At 41.0% G+C, this 20,732-nt stretch overlaps 2 protein-coding genes across 3 annotated transcripts in view; one reads left to right on the top strand and one right to left on the bottom strand.

Moving 5' to 3' along the window:
* Positions 1-3,472, bottom strand: part of ITK (IL2 inducible T cell kinase) — a 60,878-nt gene extending 57,406 nt beyond the window's left edge. Inside the window, exon 1 of the mRNA XM_058721423.1 lies at positions 3,178-3,472. Within this exon, the coding sequence (XP_058577406.1) occupies positions 3,178-3,315 (138 nt within the window). The 5' untranslated portion in view covers positions 3,316-3,472. The remainder of the gene's footprint in view (positions 1-3,177) is intronic.
* Positions 3,473-7,843: 4,371 nt separating this feature from the next.
* On the top strand, positions 7,844-19,183 carry GARIN3 (golgi associated RAB2B interactor family member 3). Of its 2 annotated transcripts, XM_058721401.1 has the most exons (5): positions 7,844-7,916; positions 11,038-11,115; positions 15,639-15,814; positions 16,437-17,089; positions 17,889-19,183. In XM_058721401.1, exons 3-5 carry the CDS (start codon positions 15,811-15,813, stop codon positions 19,071-19,073), a joined length of 1,842 nt encoding a protein of 613 aa, XP_058577384.1. In that variant the 5' UTR covers positions 7,844-7,916; positions 11,038-11,115; positions 15,639-15,810; the 3' UTR covers positions 19,074-19,183. The 2 variants fall into 2 exon arrangements, with proteins under 2 accessions (XP_058577384.1, XP_058577394.1); XM_058721411.1 differs by lacking the exons at positions 7,844-7,916; positions 11,038-11,115; positions 15,639-15,814 and adding an exon at positions 15,856-15,873.
* The last annotated feature ends 1,549 nt before the right edge of the window (positions 19,184-20,732 follow it).

Below are 20,732 nucleotides of genomic sequence, written 5' to 3'. Positions count from 1 at the left end.
ATACAGGTAATGGCTCCCACACTATGGTGAAAAGAACACGCTTGATCCCTAAGGTGCAGAGACATTAAAACCGGGAAACCTTTCCAGTTCTCCTGAGGGTCCTTCAGAAGATCATTAGTACCGAGCTTATGACATGCCTTCCTTATGAAATACTCAACATCGCCTGGAGGCATTGGGGCCCTCACTTTACAAATAGCAAACAGAAGCTTAAAAAGGTTCAAAGACCTTGCCTGAGACCCCACATCCAGAAAGTGATAAAGCCAGAAGTTGAATCCAGCTCTACCTAGCTATACTGGCCTCACCAATCAGTGATGCTTGTGTCCGTCTGTGCTGTCCCTTCCATGCCATGCTCACTTGAACTACCCAAGGCCCTCCCTCCATTTCTCTTTTGCCCCTGGAAATAATCTAATTTCAGTCATGTGCAAACTAAGCATGTGGCTTGGTTGGTGACTCCCTCTCCGGAGACTATTTGTATTCAAAGCTGTCATTGGAATGTTGGAGTTGGCTTGCTGTGGGCCATGAGGGCTGATTGCTAAATCTGGAGGAATTTTGTGAGCCAGTAGACATCACACCAGTAGTTTGAAATTGGCCGTGATGGGAGTATTTACACCAGAGAAATCAGCAAACACTATGGATTAGAGCTGCCTGATGCTCTCCACTGCCACTACCACTGTAGGCTAGTTCAACATTTATCAGCACACTGGGGGCCCTAATCTCATTGTCCTCTGTTAATGAATGCCAGGCATCAGGGACCACTTTGCAACGAATTTGGCAAGCACAGGGTGGTGTCTGAAAGCATGCCTGCCAGCGACCCACCACCTGCCAACATTATGCTTCTTTCTGGGCCACTGCTCCGGCAGGCTGAGGCGCTTCCCGGCTCCCCTGAAAACACTCACACATTTCAACACTAGACACCAGAGCGAAATCGGTGTCAAAATAACAGGCTCAATCAGGATGGATATTTAGACATGGATATTTAAAATTAGAAAATGGATATTTTAAAGTTAGAAAAAAAAAACATACTTAATTTGCAAAATTATGGAATGTTTTTCTGAGTAGGTAGAAGGATTACTTTCTGTATGATGTCATAAGTCCACGGTATTTTAAGACAGGGCAAGAAACATAATTTTCCAAATGAGAAAAGAGAAAAAGAAGCTGTGACCTCGAGAGGGGCAATGGTTGCCTCAGCATCACACATTTCATAATGCATGAATGTATGTCTCTCTCCACAGGCTTGTATTTAGTCACAGAAGAGAAGGAATCCAGGAACCTGATGTTAGCTTGACTTTGAACGTTTTCCTTCATTTGAAAATGAATATGTTATGCCACCCTGCTAGCTCCTTCCGAGACGTGATGATGATACAAAAAAAGGCTAATTTTTACTAGGCGTTTACTAGGTGACAGAACTTATGCTAAGTACTTTACGTATTAAGTTGAACTATTTGAAATCGCCACTGTCTGGCCTGTCTTGATCCACCGAGTGGTAATTTCAAATAGTTCAGTCTAAATACATTCTCTCTGTTAGTCTTTACCACGTTCTCATGACATGGGTACTGTTAACATACCCGCTTTACAGATGGTAAGACTGAGGCTTTAATTTTTTTAATATTTATTTATTTATTTATTTATTTATTTTTGAAAAACAGAGAGAGAGAGAGAGAGAGAGAGAGAATCCTAAGCAGGCTCCACTTACTAACTGTGAGATCAATGACCTGAGTCGAAATCAAGAGTCAAACTTTTAACTGACTGACCCAACCAGGTGCCTGGAGGCTTAAAGAATTTTTTTAAAAAGGTTTCTTCCCACAAGTGTAATGCTCTTGTTATTTATAGGTGATACATAGTGCATGCTTGTGTGCAAGTCGTTTACGTAAGTATTTCTCTATGCCTTCTGATTGATTATTGATTGATATCAGTAAGATATCAATGCTGAAGAAGAGCATGTCTGAATCTCTAAGAAGTGATAGTATTTCGCCTGCAACACCCATAGGCTCCAAAGCCAGGCCTCCTTCAGGGCTCCATTTCATGGAACACTTCAAAGCATGGCTCTCAAAAAGTCCCAAACTCATGCTTATCCTACTAAGTCAGATCCTAACAAGGCATGGGGATGCCTTTGTTCCTAACCATAAAGCACCTAATGTTATTTCCCCTTCAGTAAAATATAGGTGAAAACCCTGCCTTACCTCCCTAATGATAGAAAAACTAATACAATGATTTAGTACAATGTCACACACCTGCTTTGAAAATGTACTGCAAAGGGCTAAAAAGGGGCTCAAATTTTTCAAGAAAGGAGGTAGTACTTCCAGACCTTTCATTTTGTAAAGGAAGAATCTGACACAAAAGGTAGAGACGCTTACCCAGGCTCCATCACCTAGAGAGAAGTAGAGTCTGGTCTCCTTTCTCCTCATGCAGTGTTTTTTGTACCCAACTATATTGTTACGATTATTCATGTTGATGTTATTATCACTGCTGTTGTAGAAAGAATATAAGACTATCTCTAGATATACAAAAAGACTGACCTAGATAAGCAACTGTAATCTTCTGGGTAAGAACCACTGGTCTGTATTGCGTAACACCATGGTAACCCTGGTAAATTTTCCAAGGGGTATAGAGGTTTACTTTTGGGCCTTGCAAGTTTTAGATAATTAGGTGCCTAGGGAATATTATTTCAAGATATTAAGTGAATAATGACCATTGGGACATATAGAAGTAAATTCATAAAAATGTTGACACTGAACTGTCACTTAAAGTATCAGTTTCCTCCATTATAAATTAAGATAACTGGGCTAGATCATCCCTTAGGTCCCATTGAATGCTAATATGTTATTCATCTAAGCTCCATAAAATCTAGTGTATTTCTGATGAAGTTCAAATTCTATCCAATCATAGCATTTGCCACATAAATTATTATAATTTTAAAATTAAACTTGCAGGAAAAAAACCATTAATAAATATTAAACTTACTCTTTTGCAGATTTTAGAACTAAAATCACCTAATATAACAACCCTACCTCTGGACTTTTCTCCACATTCTCTTCTGATTACTCTTATTGTACTTTTTAGGCGGTCGTAACCAGCATGTCTGTGTCCCCTTATTTTATTCTAGGTATATCTTCATGCTTCAGCCTAGTCTAAATAAAAAATACTGTTTAGAAAAAGAAGACACAAGTGTTCACATACCCCATGACGATTCTCAAAGTACGCCAGGCTGGTTTTGGTTAAAACAAAGAAGCGGACTTTAAAGTTAGAGGGAGAAGTTCTTCTCTTTTGTTGCGATTTCTTGATGAGCTGTTCTTCTAGGAGGATAAAGTTGTTCATGATCCAGTTCTTGAGAAGTGATGCACCTTGGGCATCACCCTGTAGCACAGCCAAAGGACACAGTTTCAGGGCAAGGAATGCACTGGGGAGGCAGTTGACTTTCAGAGAGCTGTTAAAAGGCCTCTTGCCTCCGATGTTATCTTTCTATCAGTGTTCAGTCAACAATGTGGAGCTTCTCCTCTGATGTCACAGGCCATAACCACATCCTTTCAAAATTCACAAAACTAAGAGGCATATGTAAAAACTACACATACCCTTTGCTGTATGGTTTGGAAATGATACTTGAAGATTCTGAGAGTCAAAATGTTAGGAAGCATTAGAGTTTAATCTTTATAGTTCCTGGTTTAGACGATCTAACAATTAAGCCATGTTGCACATGGGGTAGACACATGAGCTCTGGAGCCAATGGGCATAGTTTGTGTTTAGTTTCCTGTTGCTGCTGTAACAAATCATCATAAATTTAGTGGCTCACAAATTTATTATCTTACATTTCTGTAGTTCAAAAGTCTAAAATGAGCTTTATCAAGCTAAGATCAGGACTTCAGCAGGCTTGTGATCCTTTCTGGAGGATCCCTAAGGGCAGGATCTGTTACCTTGTCCTGTCGGCTTCTAGAACCACCCGCATTCCTCCATCTACAGGGCTAACAACAGCGGGTCAAATTCTCTCATCTTCTACAACGTAAGTTCTTCTTCTGTCTCCCTCTTCCAAATTTAAGAACTTTGAGATTACTCTGGGCCTGCCTAGATAACCTAAAATAATCACCTTATTTTAAGGTTAGTTTATTAGCAACTTTAATTACATCTTCTACCTTAATTTCCCTTTGTCATGTAACCTACACATTCATAGGTTCCAGGGATTAGGCTTTGCTATCTTTAGGGGATCCATTATTCTACCTACCACAGTTTGAATTCTGGCTCCAGTACCTAACTAGCTGTGAGACTCTAGGCATATTACTCAAGAGACCTGAGCCTCAGTTTTCAGCTGTGAAAAACTGGGGTAGCAGTGCCCCTACACAAGGCATTGCAGGGCTGCTCTCTGGCTTCCCTCCAGGCTCGTCTCCCAGCTTGCTCACATGTTCTCACTCCAGCCTTCACAAATTCTCCTTATACCACTTTGTACATCTCGTTTTGCCTGACAACATCTCCTCTCCCCTGCTTTGCCTGCTTTAACTCTAAATTACACTGTAAGTCTTATTCTGCGTGTCACTTCCTCAGGAAAGCCTTCCTGGCTTTCCAAAGTCAAATGTACCAATTATACGCAGATGATACCTTATACCTTTCTCTTTATACCCATTATGACAGTTGTCGTTTTACATTTTGGAGGGTGACTTTTGGATTGATGATTGTCTTCCTCAGTAGTCTAGAAGGTCCATGATGGTAAGGGCTATGTGTGGTTTTTGGTCGGTGTTATATACTCAGCAACCATCACAGTGCCTCGTGTGTAGAAAGAATGCTTTAAAAGAGGCACCTGGGTGGCTTAGTTGGTTAAGCCTCCGACTTTGGCTCAGGTCACGGTGTCACAGTTTGTGGGTTCGAGCCCCGCATCAGACTCCGTGCTGACAGCTCGGAGCCTGGACCCTGCTTCTGATTCTGTGTCTCCTCCTCTCTCTGCTCCTCCCCTGCTTGCTCTCTCTCTCTCTCTCAAAAATAAATAAACATTAAAAATTTAAAAAAAAAGAATTTTTTTAAATATGTTGAATGAATAATCACCAAACTGGGTTAGACAGTTAAAAGAGACAAGGACCATAAAACACTTAAGACAAATATATTGAAGTATGAATGGCATAATAAACAAAGCATGTTTGGGCTTTGAGACAAAGAAACTTGTGTTGGAATGCTGCCTCTGTCATTTACTAAGCTGTATCTCTTTGAGTAAGCCACTTACCCTCTCTGATCCTCAGTCTCCTTGTAGGGTCCTTTCGAGAACTGAATCCCATAAACTCTGAGTGGTGGATGCTAGTCATGTACCTTGCCTTAGAAACAGTACATGGTTAAAGTAAAATAAAGTAAAAGTCTTACTTCTGGCATGAAGTAAATAACCAAGAAATCTCAGAGGAAGCAGAGATGGCATATACTGGGCGGGGATGAATAATGAAACAAAATAATCGTTATTACTGTATAGGAGTGTAATCATCTAAAATTTTCTGTTTTGTACATAAATCAGCAGACCACAGCTTAATTTTGTTTCATATACTGGATGCCCTGGCATAGTCAAGACACTCAAGAAGGTGGGAAAAGTGGATACTTTAAATGATTCCCACTCCTACATTCTGAGGTTTTAAGATATGCGTGGAGATACACTGCCCAAACGATGTAGTTTTTTCTTTCTGGGCTTGAGGCAAGGAGCGTTGTTTTCTCCAAATATCTCTTCCTCCCTTTTTTCTGGGTAACTGACCTCCTGAAGGTTATCTGGGGCATATGGCTAGCCAGAATAAAGACTACTTTTCAGTCACATGACTATTTTTTAGCCAATGGAACACAGCAGATGTGATGAGCATCTCTTACTTCCAGGAGATGTCCTTAATAGCAGTCATCATACTCTTCTCCTTCTCTTTTTTCCCTTCCTACTGGCTAGAATGTGGATATGATGGTTGGAGCTGGAGCAGCTATTTTATATCATGAGGTGAAAATTGCATGTTGAGGACAATGGAATGCAAGATAGAAAAAGCCGTAGGTCTTAATGACATTGGACTCTCCATGCCAGCCTGGCATCACCTTTTTCTTTTTTAACATAAAGAGAAATAAAATTACATTTTCTAAGCCTCTGTTATTTTGAAGTTCTATCATAAACACCAAACCTACTCTTAACATACATAATATAGTACTATACTTAATAATAGACTGTAAACTCCTTTGAAAAGGGTAACTGGTTGGTTCAGGTTGAAAGATTTACAGACTTCACAAAGTGTTCTCATCTGGGAAATCAAAATATCATCAGTAACTGTTGTACTGGGTGCCTTTCATTTGCCAAGTCTTCATGAAGTACAATCATAAGTAATTTTATTCTCTTTTGGATAATACCTTCAAGCCCACTCACTGGGGTTTGTCTTTGTCCTCACTTAAATGTAACCTTAAAAGGCTCAATATTTTCTCATAGCTTTCAGGAAAACACTCATAAAAAATAAATAATCCCTTTGTTTTTGTTTTAAAAAGTCCAATCCATAGGAGCCACTTGTCAAAGATGGAACAATTGGGTGTCAAAAAGAACAGTAATTGCGATGAATTGAAGAATAGCCAAAGTGTTAAAATCACGAGTTCATGAGATGCTTAAAAAAAAAAACCCAAAAATCAACCCACTGATCACCTTTGGAGGAGTCCAGAGAACCGATTTACTATTCTGAAAACTAGGAAACAAAGGGAAAGAATAAAACGTGTCTACTGTCTTTCTTGAAGAGCTACAGCTCAGTTTAGGGATCAAATACTTAATAAGGGAAAATCCTTCTTTAGAAAAGAATACTAACTAACAAATGAAGAGGGAGTGATGGAATACCACCATTGTGGCATCCAAGTGACACAAAGGAGTTAGGCAGCAGTCATCAGCGGCAGCTAAAATCATTATGTGAAAAGCCAACAGAAATATTTATAGTTTATATATCAGATTGATGATACTATAATGTACTGATGACTCTTAACCTCACAAAAAGAGAGACAACTAGACACTTTGTATTTCCTGATGTAATGAAAGAGGAAGGACACAAAACCACCTACGCAGAAGTCTAACCCAGGGGGGAAAAAACCAAACACAAATCTCACTAAACGTCTAGATCTAAATCCAAGTTGGCAGCAAGTATAGGAAATAAAGGAACAGTGCAAAGGACACATAAAAATGCAATTGGATGAGTCCAGAAAACACAAAACACTGAAGACAAATGACCCTATGTCTGCAACAAATAAATCAGATAGAGAATCTGCAGATTACAAGAGACTTTAAGAGGCATATCAAGTATGTGATGATTTTGTTTGGATTTGGGTTCAAACAAATGTTTTGTAAAGTCATTAAGAGACAACTGGGAAATATGAACACTGACTGTGTATTTGATGATTAATTATTAGTTTTTTAAAGTTGTGATAATGGCCCTGTTGTGTTAAAGGAGTCCTTATTTTGCACAGAAACATACAGAAATAACTACTTATAAAATGCTCGAGATTTTCTTTGTTATAATTCAGGGAAGGAGGAGAAACAGGTAGGGGAAGAGATGAAAAATGTTTGTTCCTGAATTGACATTTACTGAAACTGGGTGCTGGGTAGGTGGGGGTTCTTCATTCTGTTCTCCTCATGTTGCTGCATGTTTGAAAATTTCCATACTGAGAAGTTAAGAAAAGGGAAAGCAAGGCCAGTCCAGTTCATTGTAATAATCAAAAGTGCAAACATGTATTCAATGTAATGCTTTTCCTCAAAACATGTTTTTCCCAAGCATGGGTCTGCTTCAAGCTTAGACCATGTTGACTCTTCCAGCATTTCCAAACTCTTCCTCTTGCCCCTCCCACTAGGCTGGCTCCGGATCCACCTGTTCAGGCTCAGGCCTGGGGGGAAGAAGGAAAAAAGTCACAGCATTCAACAAGGCTCAGCTGTAATCTGGGGTCGATGCCCTCTGCTTGTGGTGGGTACACAATTGTTCCTTTTTCTTCCGTGGGAAAGTGTTGTCATGTGCTTTGTGGCTGTCATTATTTTCAGAGGGCTCTGGCAGCAGTTCTCTTGATGTGGGAGATGCCACTTGGACTGGCCAATGAGCCAACCCTCAGGTCTTGGGCTTCACCTCCAGTGTGCCTCCTGCTCCTTCCAACTCTGTTGGGATCCCTCGGTCCATCTTGGTTGTCCTCTTGAATTTTCCATGAAAAGAGACTGCATACCAGTTTATTCCCTTATATGGTTCTACTGCAAGACTCAGGCACCCTTGCCCTGCAACTGATGAATACACCATTTGCCCCAAGCATCACCCCTTCCCCCTTTTGACACCAAATAAATAGCTCCTCCACAAACTTTCACCATCACATTTCTCTAAGTACAATTTAGACACCAATCCTCATCTCTCCTAAACGCTATGAGACTTGTGTCAATTTCACTGAGTAGTCCCTTAAAGTTCCGTCACTTGGCTTCTGATGGACGCAAGCGCCTTCTCTCCTTCCCCTTGGCGGGTTGTGGGAGAAAATGCATGGTGTACCCAAGTCTCTTTCTCTTGACTTTTCAAGCCCTGGTTTTCTAAAGGCTGGAGGTGGGCAAATACTATTACTGGTAGAACCCGTGTTCCTTCTTATTGTGTCACAGATGATATAGTACTTTATTTTAGGATAGGAAGGTATGTGATTCCTTGAATTATATCATTACAGGCTTTTGTGGCCTCAACTGAAACTGACTTAGAAAACCTCATTTATCCCCCTATAAACAAGGAAAAAAAATAATTCAGTCTGGCACTACTGGATCCAGGTATATAAACAATGACATCAAAAATGTTCATTTTCATTTCTTTGTTCTATGTGGGCTTCATGCTTAGGCAGACTTTCCCTCATGGCAGCAAAACGGATGCCAGGAGTTATAGGCTGACATGCGTTACCACTGGAACTGGATTCTTTTCCCTAACCGTTCCAGCAAAACTCTCAGAACTGTGGGTCATTGACCTGGCTTGGGTGACACGCTCACACACATCACAGACAAGGCAGTAGAATGTTCTGTTGTCTATCTCTAGGTCTGTACTTTCTCCTGGATTTCGGGGTGGGATACAGTCAGCCCTACCCAACCACAGGAACCAAGAGCACAGTGGGGTGGCCCTCCATCGGAACACCAGAGTGTTGCCACTATGTCAATAAATGATCCGCCTTTACAGTAATGTAAGGTCCATTTGTGTTGCTTTATCATTTGAGGTCCCACAATTCTGGTCCTCTTCTCTGTTCTAAGGAATAGCCATTTAGACAAGTAAAGATGCTTCTTATGAAATCCCAGAGCTTCCTGTGTCCAGGCCAAAGAGATCCTTGAAGAACTGTATCTTAGGATGTGGCTTCTAAGCCCTTTATTTTCCTTGTGGTTCTCATCTGAACTTGATCAAGTTTATTTATACCTCTTTAATAGTGATACCCAGAATGTTTTGGGTATTCTTTAAAAACCTCATAAGCCTTGGGGTGCCTGGGTGGTTTAGTTGGTTGAGTGCCTGACTCTTGATCTCAGTTCAGGTCTTGATCTCAGAGTCGTGAGTTCAAGAGCAGTTTTGGGTTCTGTGCTGGGTGTGAAGTCTACTTAAGAAAACAATCCAGGGGCGCCTGGGTGGCGCAGTCGGTTAAGCGTCCGACTTCAGCCAGGTCACGATCTCGCGGTTCGTGAGTTCGAGCCCCGCGTCAGGCTCTGGGCTGATGGCTCGGAGCCTGGAGCCTGTTTCCGATTCTGTGTCTCCCTCTCTCTCTGCCCCTCCCCCGTTCATGCTCTGTCTCTCTCTGTCCCAAAAATAAATAAAAAACGTTTAAAAAAAAAAAAAAAAAAGAAAACAATCCAAAACTTCATAAACCTTTATTCCTCCTAGAACTATCTAGAGGGGAGAAAAAGCATGAGCACATAGATAAAATGCACAAAGTATTCACTGCAGTGTTGATTGTAACAGAAACAGTCTATATGTGCATCATTGAGAAAGTGGTTAAATAATCTATGATGTATCCATTCAACAGGACACTATAAGGTCATGAAAACCAATGAAGTACATCTGTAATGTATCATTCTAAAAAAAGTACACAATATATTGTTAATATAGAAAAGGTGCAGGGCATAATCCTGTTTTTACATGAAAACCTTTTGTGTTTATTGTAATATATATGTGTATATATACATTATGAATTATACATTATGAAATATACAGTATGAATTAGGCTCACAAACCAAGGTTTTACTGTGTGTATATATCCCCACAGGACTGTGTCAGGGAATTTACATATCAAACTTTCAGCAAACAGAATTGAAAGGGTAGAAAAATGTGTTACTTTTTAATTTATATAGTTTAAAAAATGACATTATGGGAGAATTTCTTTTTATTCTCCAATTTACAACTAAAGATAACTAAGCCTTTTGACAGAAATTATTGGTTTGATTAGCAGAAGACAATGATAATAGATGGTCAGGAAGCTTAGAGCTAACTTTCTGAAATAGATGTTTATTTCTGGTTGTAACAGTGAAGTATATCCTTTTTGGGAAAGGAAAACCAGCAAACAGACAAAGTTAATAATTACTTCTAGTGTCACCCCTCAGAGATAATCAATGTTAACACTGATCGTACATTTTTCCAGTATTTTTCAAAGTTAAATTTAATATTTAATTGTAATCATCATCTTATCCCAGCTCCTGGATCAGCTATTTCTCTCTACCTCTATGCAGTTTCTAATCTTTGTTTTTATCTTTAATGTTAACTGTTGTATTATTTGTGTGTGTGTTTGATGGCAAGCTTCTTTGAAAGTATAACATCAAAGAAACAAATATATAAGCTAAGGTAGGACATCTCATGGCTTATAAACAGCAAAATTGGAAGTTGAGAGGAGAATATTCATAAGACTGTGATGAGCAGGGCAGAAATTTGGCTCAGTATGGGGCCAAATACGTGCAGGACAGAAGAAAGAAGGAAGCAGAAAAAAGGTAGGAGGGGAAGAGAGGTGACATTAGTTGGATCATAATGCTGAGAAATAAAACTATTTAGAATGTCCGTCTGGCTTCTTTTATGCATACCATCTCATTTTCTTTTTAAACCCAAGGCAGAAGCAAACTGATTTGCATACTGGCCCTCAGGGGAAGAGTCAAGGTGACTGTGGCCTTTTTTTGACAGCCAGAAGGTAAGACAGTATCAGGTTGGCTTCCTGAAGTCCTAGGTGCCTAAAGGCTAACCGCAGCTCATCCCACGCCACCACCTCGCTTAGCAGCATTGACATAAAAGTACTGTGGATTGTATTTTAGGTCTGGGGATTTACCCGGCAGATACATATTGTGTACAGTATGGAAATCTCCCCACCCTCACATCCTGCCCTAGCTCACAATACCCTCTCAGGTGGCATATTCATTGAAAAGGCTATATATAGCCACTGTTTGCCCTGGTTTTCAAAATAATAGATGGGGAACGAAGGTTATTGACTTGAAACCTCTTCCCATGATAAATATGTAGATAAATATGTAGACAATCTTGCATATCTGCCTATACTCCGTATGTCATATGCAGCATTTTCACTCTGCCTGTCTCTTCAATCTTAGGCCAATTAGAAATACATGGAAAGTTATGCTTAGAATTGTGGCTTTGGCAGTTTTTCTTGCAAAACAATTACTGTTGGTTTTATTTTTTAAATTTTTTTTTTTCAACATTTTTTAATTTATTTTTGGGACAGAGAGAGACAGAGCATGAACGGGGGAGGGGCAGAGAGAGAGGGAGACACAGAATCGGAAACAGGCTCCAGGCTCCGAGCCATCAGCCCAGAGCCTGACGCGGGGCTCGAACTCACGGACCGCGAGATCGTGACCTGGCTGAAGTCGGACGCTTAACCGACTGCGCCACCCAGGCGCCCCTACTGTTGGTTTTAATATTGTGATGGGTGTTATTAGGTTCAGCACTCATTCAATTCATTAACTATTACCCTATCGTATGTTTAATTGCCCTCTTGTTCTGTCTTCCTTTCTACAGTGTGTTCTTCTACTGTATTGTAAGCTTTTCTGAAGTTAGGGTTCACACATGCTTCACTATCTTCCTTGTTAAGAAAAATTACCCAAAACATGTAAATAAAGAATTGTCAAGCAGGCGCCTGTGCTTACAGTTTTATATTAAAGCATTGCTTAACACGCCAGCCCAAGGATTATTTGATTATCTAAGAGAAGGAAGAGAGACAATGGAATTAGACCTGTAAATTAGGACTGAAGTATTGCTATCTATTATTTTTAACAGCTTTATTGAGATACATTTCACATACCATAAAATTCATCCATTGAGAGTATATAGTTCAGTGATTTTTAGTATAGTCAGAGTTGGTAACTATCACAATGTAATTTGAGAACATTTTCAGTACCCTAAGAAGACTATCCATTATTGATTAAAGTCTCAGACTCTGTGAAGTTCTGTAATAACTTACAGATATTTGTTTAGAAGAGATGCAAATGTTTTCTGTCTAGTAAAAAGATAACCCCAAAGGTTAAGATTTTATTGCCCTGTAGACATTTAACCAGTTTTGTATCTAACCTGACAATGTTCACCTGACTTCTTTTTCCAATGCCAATGACTATTCCTCTGATTTTCCTTTGAACCAGCTTTACTATCCTGCTGGTTCCTTCACTGATGGATTAATTAAATCTTTGCTAAGTTTTCATTCTATATTTGTATGCAAGTTATGCTTAAAAATTTTTGAGACTTAACTTTGTGATAACCCAAATGCTCTTAGCACAACAATGGACAATAAGTAACATTGGAATGGACAATAAGTAAATAGATCTTAAGTTACTGATCTTCATTTTTTTTGATAGGGGGTATGTCAGACTTTTAAAGGTTGGGAGGAGAGAATTAAATTTTGAAAGGTCCTAAAGAAAAATAAAAAATAAACTTTGAGAGGTGCCTGGGTGGCTCATCTCATGGTTGAACGATCTCACGGTCATGGGATTGAGTTCTGTGTTGGGTTCCAATCTGGGCATGAAGCCTTCTTGAGATTCTCTCTTCCCCTCTCCCTCTCCCCCTCTCTCTATCAAAAAAGAAAAAAACATAAATTTTGCGTGAGATTTTGTGCTATAGAGAGTTAACTTTTATGAAGTTATTTATTTACTTCTTTTCTAGACCAAGGCCTGAATCAATGAATATTCTAAGAATAGAGCTTTACTGACATAACATTTTTTTTAAGTTTATTTATTTTGAGAGAGAGACAGAGAGAGTAAGTGGGGGGGTCAGAGAGAGAGAGAGAGAGAGAGAGAGAGAGAATCCCAAGCAGGCTCTGCGCTGACAGAGCGGGATCTCACAAATCTGTGAGATCACACCCGAGCAGAAACCAAGAACTGGATGCTTAACTGACTGAGCCACGCAGCCACCCCTGACATAACATTTTTATAAATCTATAAATCTTAAAATATTATCTATTTTTGTGTAAGTAGTATGCACAATCCATAATTTGGAAACAGAACCCAAAAGGTGTAAAAGAGAATGTCCTGAAGCACTAAGTCCCCATCCCACCATTTCCCTCAGCCAACAAGTTTTTTGCACACCTTTGTGTGCATGTGCGCGTGCGCGCGCGCACACACACACACACACACACACACACATACACACACAAACTTTTTATTCCAAAATATATGGCATACCATGTATGCTCTTTTGCAACTTGCTTTTTTTCACTTACTAATAGTTATTGAAAACTGTTCGACACCAGGATACATAATAGCTGCCTCATTCAAAACGTGTCTTGCAACTGCTCCCTTTTCACTACTGACACTGATACCACACACCTCTTACCCATTGTTGTCTCTTGCGGGAGCCACCCAGTCTCCACTTCTGTCCCCGGTACCTCCACAATCTCTCTTTTTTTTTAAATTATTTTTTTAGTGTTTATTTATTTTTGAGAGCGAGACGGAGAGAGGGAGAGAGAGAGAGGGAGAGAGGGAGGCAGAGCATGAGCTGGGGAGGGGCAGAGAGAGAGGGAGACACAGAATCTGAAACAGGCTCCAGGCTCTGAGCTGTCAGCACAGAGCCCGATGCGGGGCTCAAACCAGACCATGATCTCATGACCTGAGCCAAAGTCAGATGCTTAACTGAATGAACCACCCAGGTGCCCCAACAATCTCTTTTCAACATGGTGGCAAGAATGATCCTCTGTATATGAAAGTCCAGTCATCTCCCAAAGACAAAGATCTCACGATGTTTTACAAGGTCTGTCCCATGGTATCTGCTCCCCTACCAACACCACGGCTGCCTCTCGGCCTCATCTCCAACCACTTTCCCCCTCCTTCTGCTCTTGTCACTGTAGCCCCCTTGGTGTTCCTCTAACACACTAGTGATACTCCTGCCTCAGAATCTTGGCCCTTGCTTTTCCCTCTGACTGAGAGGCAACTCCCCTAGAGGTCTGCATGGCTTCCTCTTTGACCTCCTTTTGGTTTTTGCTCAAATATTGCTTCTCATTGAGCTTTTCTTGACCACCACCTGCAGCTCGCCTTTCCTTGCACATACTCCCATCCCACGTGCCTACTTTATCTTTCTCCACTGCACTTATCATCAGTGGGCATACCATATATTTGACTCATTTACTGTCTTTACACAAACTCTGTAAGAACAAGGGTATTTGTCTGTGTTGTCCACTGCTGTACTCCTAGCACCTAGAACAGGGCCTGGAACAAAGTAGGCACTTAACAATATTAACTAAATGAATGGGGGCTTCCATGTGCTTTGGATCTCTTGTGACCTTGGTGAAGCTCTTTTAACTTCTCTTTGCCTCATTTACTTCTTTATAAAACATGGAGAGTAGTAGTATCTACAATTTATAGATCTATTGTGAGAATTAAAGATTTAAAAGAATGTGAAGTGGTTAGTAACATACCTGGCTTGTAAGTTCTTAATAATATGATTATGATTTCTTTAATTATTAACCATTCATCAGAAAAAAAAAACTTATGAGAACATATGGTTCAGTATAATATAGAAAATCCCAGCTTCTTATTTTTAAACTTGATATTGTCAACTTTTAGTGATTATCTCCTTAGAATAGAAAACACTTTGTTTTTTGTTTTGTTTTTTGTTTTGTTTTGTTTTGTTTTTTTTTTTTGAGAAGTCATTTCACATCTTTAGAGAAAAACAGTTTGGCTCTTTGGAGGTAAAGACCTTTATCTTTGCATTTCCATTTTCCAGCTGGTCCCCAAATTCATATTTGCTCAATCAATTTTGTTGAATAAACAAATAGAAGAATTAATCTCAATGACTACAAGGGAAGTAACATTTATTGGAAGGCTACAATGTATCAGGGACTGTGGTAGGCACTGGGGATGCAAAAAAGAATATTTTGGGGTTGAAATTTATTTCAAGACCTCCACATGGCAATCGGTGATTCTGGATGGTGCATTTTTATTTTAGAAGTAGTCTTCTAACTGGGGGAGGGGGAATTTGGATTTATCACCTGTGCAAAGTGAAAAAAAAAAACTCTAAAAAGGCATCTTTGCCATAATTTCTCTGAAGAGATTTTCAAAGAAACAAAACATCAGTGGTTTATCAGGTAGACATCAAGAGTGAAGCAGCAAGCATACCAGTGCGGGAAACCCTATGGTGATTCAAGACCTCTATGAATTCCTGTGGTTCCCAGTAAGTCCCCACGCATATTGCAAACTGTGAATGATTCCATATTTGGTGCAGAATGAAGTCTAATGGTGAGCCATGCTGCTTGAGGCAGAGGAAAAAGTCCTGACCTGAGTCACAAGTACTGGGATGGAATCCAGCTCTGCATTCTGACACTGAGCAAGATAATCCTGAGCCTTCATCACTGTAAAACAATGGTTTTCAAATTTCACCTCCTTCATATGAGAAAATGGGTGAGAAAACCCTTCATACCCTGGAAACCACCATGTAATTGGAACTCTGGTTCTAACAGGTAGCAGTAGCCCCTTTGACCATTTACTCAGCAACTACTTTCCAGTGTCTGTCAGCACTGTGCTATGCACTGGGACATGCAGAATGGCAATCCCAACAAGATCCCTTCCCTTAGCAAGCACAGGGTCCACTTCCAGGATTTTATTCTTAGGACATAATTTAGCAGATGTATAACTATACTTGCAGGAAGATGATCGTTATAGGGATATCTGTAACAACAATGAAACTGGAAACCACCCAGATATTTACAAAAGCAGAATTGTTTCATAAATCACATATCCCAATATCTTGATTAGAAAGAATATTTGGTCTACGCACATCTACATCCTGGTAGGGTCAGCCTGTCCCCTGGTGAGGTGGTGGTTAGTTTGGGGTGGGGAGTGGGGGGTGGGGGGAGACTGGTGACCCTGCATCAAGGGGGTGACTGCTTAGAGGCTGGGACAAAGGGGTGTGTGATGAAGACAGGTCACAAAGGACTGGAGGATAAATGCGGTGGTGGGAAGAGATTTAGGCAGAGCCCTGTAGGGAGATGGGCAGTTGCCTTCACTCCCTCTCTCTCTCAAGGACTCGATTTGTGGCTGGTGGAGCTGTCTCAAATGAAGAGAACCATGAGCAGCGAGTATTTGTTACCTTATTACACGGCCCACAGCTACTGTTCAATGGGCGTGTTCAATACCTCCATGGGGGAACTGCAACGACAACTGTACAAGGGAGGAGAGTATGACATTTTCAAATACGCACCTATGTTTGAAAGCGACTTTATTCAGATCAGCAAAAAAGGAGAGGTGATTGATGTACACAACCGTGTCCGAATGGTGACTGTGGGCATTGCATCCACCAGCCCCATCCTCCCTTTACCTGATGTCATGCTACTGGCTCGACCAACAAAAGTCTGTGAGGAGCATGCCAGACACGCCCGGACCACCAAGGGGAGAGGTCGCAAGCCCATGAAGACCCTAGAGCTCACCAGGCTACTTCCTTTAAAGTTTGTCAAGATCTCCATTCATGATCGCGAGAAACAGCAGCTGCGCCTAAAGCTGGCCACTGGCCGCACTTTCTATCTGCAGCTGTGTCCCTCTTCAGATGCACGAGAAGACCTATTTTGCTACTGGGAAAAACTTGTCTATCTCCTGAGACCACCAGTGGATAGCTGCAGCAGTACCCGGACACTGCGAACTGGGGATGCAGCCACCTTAGAGGATGACAAAAGCCTAGTGGTAAGCATCAACAGAGACTCAAGCAAATGAGGCAGGGGGCTTTGGCAGAGTAGCTGAAAGCTAGTCCTACAAAACCTCTGGTGCTCTCTGAGGCTCACCTGGGAAACACATTCCACTTGAATAAGCACACAGTCAAATGAGCCACCACTACAGGACTTACCACACTGGGGGAGCTCCTGAGCGCATCTCGAAATTGTCCCATGGGGCTGACTTTCAGAGAGACCTTAGCTAGCAGCTGTTCTGGTCTCATACCCTAGGTTGTTAATTCCTTCCACAGCATCTTGATTGTCTCATTTCTTCTTCAACACTTACCCCAACCCAGTTAGTCTCATCAGCTGTGGAACACTGTTAACAATTAAGAAGTCCTTTCTTCTGTATCCCTGTGACCACCATGTACTGATTAAAATCAGGACAACCCATGTGTGTCTGCATATGCACAATTTTAGCAGCCACTACAATGTGAAATGTGTGGATTCCTTGGCCCAGGAAACCCTACTTCTAGGAACCTGTCCTGCAGAGATATAAACCCATGTATATAAAATAAAAATACATGAAGATGGGGAACTAACTGTATGAGTGTTTCCCCTGGTGCTGGGAGTGTTGAGCAAAACCAAGTGACCATTTAACAAGGGTGCTGTAGATGGGATCTTGCATCAAGTGGGAGCATAGACTTGATAATTTTGAAGGTCTTTCCAATTATAAGCCCTTGGGTTGTTAAGTTCCAGGTTGAGAAGGAAGTAGAAAGTTCTAGTCTCACTTTGTCATCTCTCTCTTACCTGTTTCTCCTCCCCTGACACAGACCCCAGAGCTCCATGGAGAAGGGGATCAGGATGAGTTTAGGCTTCACAAGCCTCATGAGGTGTCTAGAGCCACCTCTTCTGGTTACGCTGGGGGAGAGGGAATCCATCATGCCCACCACAGAATGCCTGGTTCACCTGCGGTCCTGAAGACTTCAGGGACTACTGAAGGAGCAGCATCCAGGTCAGCCACAGGCATGGCAGTAGCAGGGACAGCAACGGGTGCTACAACAGGCTTAGCAGTGGCAGGGGCAGGAACGAGGCCTTCCTCCGGTGCTCAGAGCATATCGGCAACCAAGGCTATAGGTCCAGGCCAGGTAAACACAGTGGCCCTGGCTGGAGCTGCCACCAAATGTCTGGGAGAAAGTGGATCCAACAAGGCCATTGCAGGTGTTGTCAATATATCCTCAGAGGGTACGAACGTGGCCTTGGGCGCTGCAAGCACATCCTCGGTAGGTGATTCCACAGTAACGACAGGAACTGCCAATCTCACCTCAGCAAGCAGCATGAGTGTGGTGTTTGCAGGTGCAGTGATGACTGGCACACCTACTGGGAAAGACCCAGTAGCAGCACCCCTTGTCTCAACCTTGCAGAGTGAAGGCTACATGTGTGAACAGGATGGAAGCCAGAAGGTCTCCCAGCCCAGTGCTGAAACCCGGAAGGGAAAAAAAGAAAGAAGAGAAAAGAAAGATAGAACTTCCAGTAGGAAAAGTTCCCATCACCACAGGAAAGGTGAAAGTCACCACAGGACGGGAGGGAACAAGTCGACCCAGAAATCATCCTCCCACCGGTCCTTATCCAGCCATGACAAAAGAGATGACAAAAAGGAGAAAGGGCAGAGCCATGTAAGAAAGAGAGGACACCACTCTCACAAGAGTGGCAGCTCTGTGGCAAAGGAGTCAAGGACAGCTCACAAATTGGGGAAGATAAAATCTGCAAGCAGTTCAGGTACTGTAAGTAAGAAATCCAGTAAAATTGGCTCTTTCTTCAAGAGCTTGAAAGTCATTTCTGGTTCAAAAGCAGCGGCCACAACACACAATAGGGAGTTAGACTTCATGGCTAAGACAGTAGAGAAGCGCAACATAGAGGCCAAGATAGAGAAAGCCCAGGATGGCCAGGAGGATATCTGTAGTACCCTGACATCTGAGACAATGGAGACAATAATCTTTGAAGCCAAATCCATTTAAATAGGAGACCGGACAGGAAGCTGCAGTGGAGACCCAGCCTCGGGGAAACATCCCTAGAGAGTCAATTCCAGCTTTCTCTAATAAAGGAAACCATGCAACTCCAAAAGAAATGCTATCTTATTTGAATGTCTATATCCCCTAGCCTGGTAGTGACTTCACATTGGCTTCTGTGATGTGAACTATGCTGCAGCCTGAGACCCCAGCATCCAGTCAAACAGAACCTGACCTCTCACCCATAACCAGCAGAGCCAAAATGAGAGCCATGCTTTGCCTCAACCCCTTTTGGCCTTTGGTTTCCCCAAGACTATGGCTACAAGTCACAGACTATGGGTTGGAAAGCATCACCACCACTATGTCCCTATGCCCTTCTTTTTCCTCCCCACAGGTACCTGAACATGGACATTCAGTCCAGTCCATAGACTAAAGACAGAACTCTTGTCTCCTTGGGATAATTGGGAGGTAAAAGGGGGTATAGCAGCATTTTTAGGTAATCAGAATGAGAAGTTTATCATCTAGATCTGGAATTGGCAGCCTGAGGGCCAAATCTTGCTAACCGCCTGGTTTTGTAAATAAAGTTTTACTGGAACATAGCCACAGCCATTCATCTGTATATTGCCTATGGCTACTCTTTCATTAAAATGGCAGATCTGAATAGTTACAAGAGAGACCTTATGGCCCAAAAAATCTGAAATATTTAATATCTGGCTCCTTACAGAAAAGTTTTGCCCACCCCAGATCCAATCTTAACAATTCTTCCTCCTAGGTATATACTTTGGAGAAACTCTCAAATATGTTTTCCAGCAGACAACTAGGAAAATGTTTACAGTAAAACAAGTTGTGATAGCAAAACCCTGGAAACAGTACAAATGTTTATAAAATAGGAGGATCTATAAATCGTGGTACTGACTACAGTGCATGTTATACAATAGTGAAAATGAATAGCATCTATTCATGTTAGCATGTATGAATCTCACACAACGTTGAATAATAGAAGCAATAGAAAAATGCATATGATGTAGTTCCATTTATACAACAGTTCAAAAACAAGATCAAACAATATGTTTGGGAATACATATTAAAAGTGTAAAGAAAAACAAGAAACCAGTTACACACCACATTCCAAACAGTAGGTGTCTATAGGGTGAAAAGCTGAGAGGGATGACCTGGGAGGCACAAAGAGCTTCAACAGAGTGGGGATTGTTCTATCAAGCAAAGGACAGTGTCCATGGTAATTTATTATTGAATCTTTTTTTTTATTTTAACATCTCTGAAATTAGGATGGTTTTTAAATTGTTGTCAGCTAGGTAGCAGTCCCTGTCTTAGGAATACCTTAACAAATTTATTTCATTAACACTTTCCTTTTAATATAGACACAAGAGAGATAGACAACAAAATATCCAAGTCTGAAAGATATCTTTCAGTCAGTATAAAATAAAAATTCTAAGCAACACAAATACTCAAAATTCAGGAGCATCGTTAAGGTTTAGCTATATTGTTAAGAAATAATAGAATAATTTAAAATGCCATGTACAAATGAACTGTGTAAATTATGCATGCAAGTGGAAAATAAGTCTCAAAATAAAAAAAAATCATCTTACATTAGAAGTGAGAGTATATATTTAAAAAATGCCTATTGTAAAAAAGGAATTACATTGTCTT

The sequence above is a fragment of the Neofelis nebulosa genome, chromosome 1 (assembly GCF_028018385.1).
Source record: "Neofelis nebulosa isolate mNeoNeb1 chromosome 1, mNeoNeb1.pri, whole genome shotgun sequence".
In the NCBI taxonomy this organism is placed as follows: Eukaryota; Metazoa; Chordata; class Mammalia; order Carnivora; family Felidae; genus Neofelis; species Neofelis nebulosa.
The sequence above is the reverse complement of the archived record's forward strand: the minus strand, read 5'-3'. Positions and strand labels throughout refer to the sequence as shown.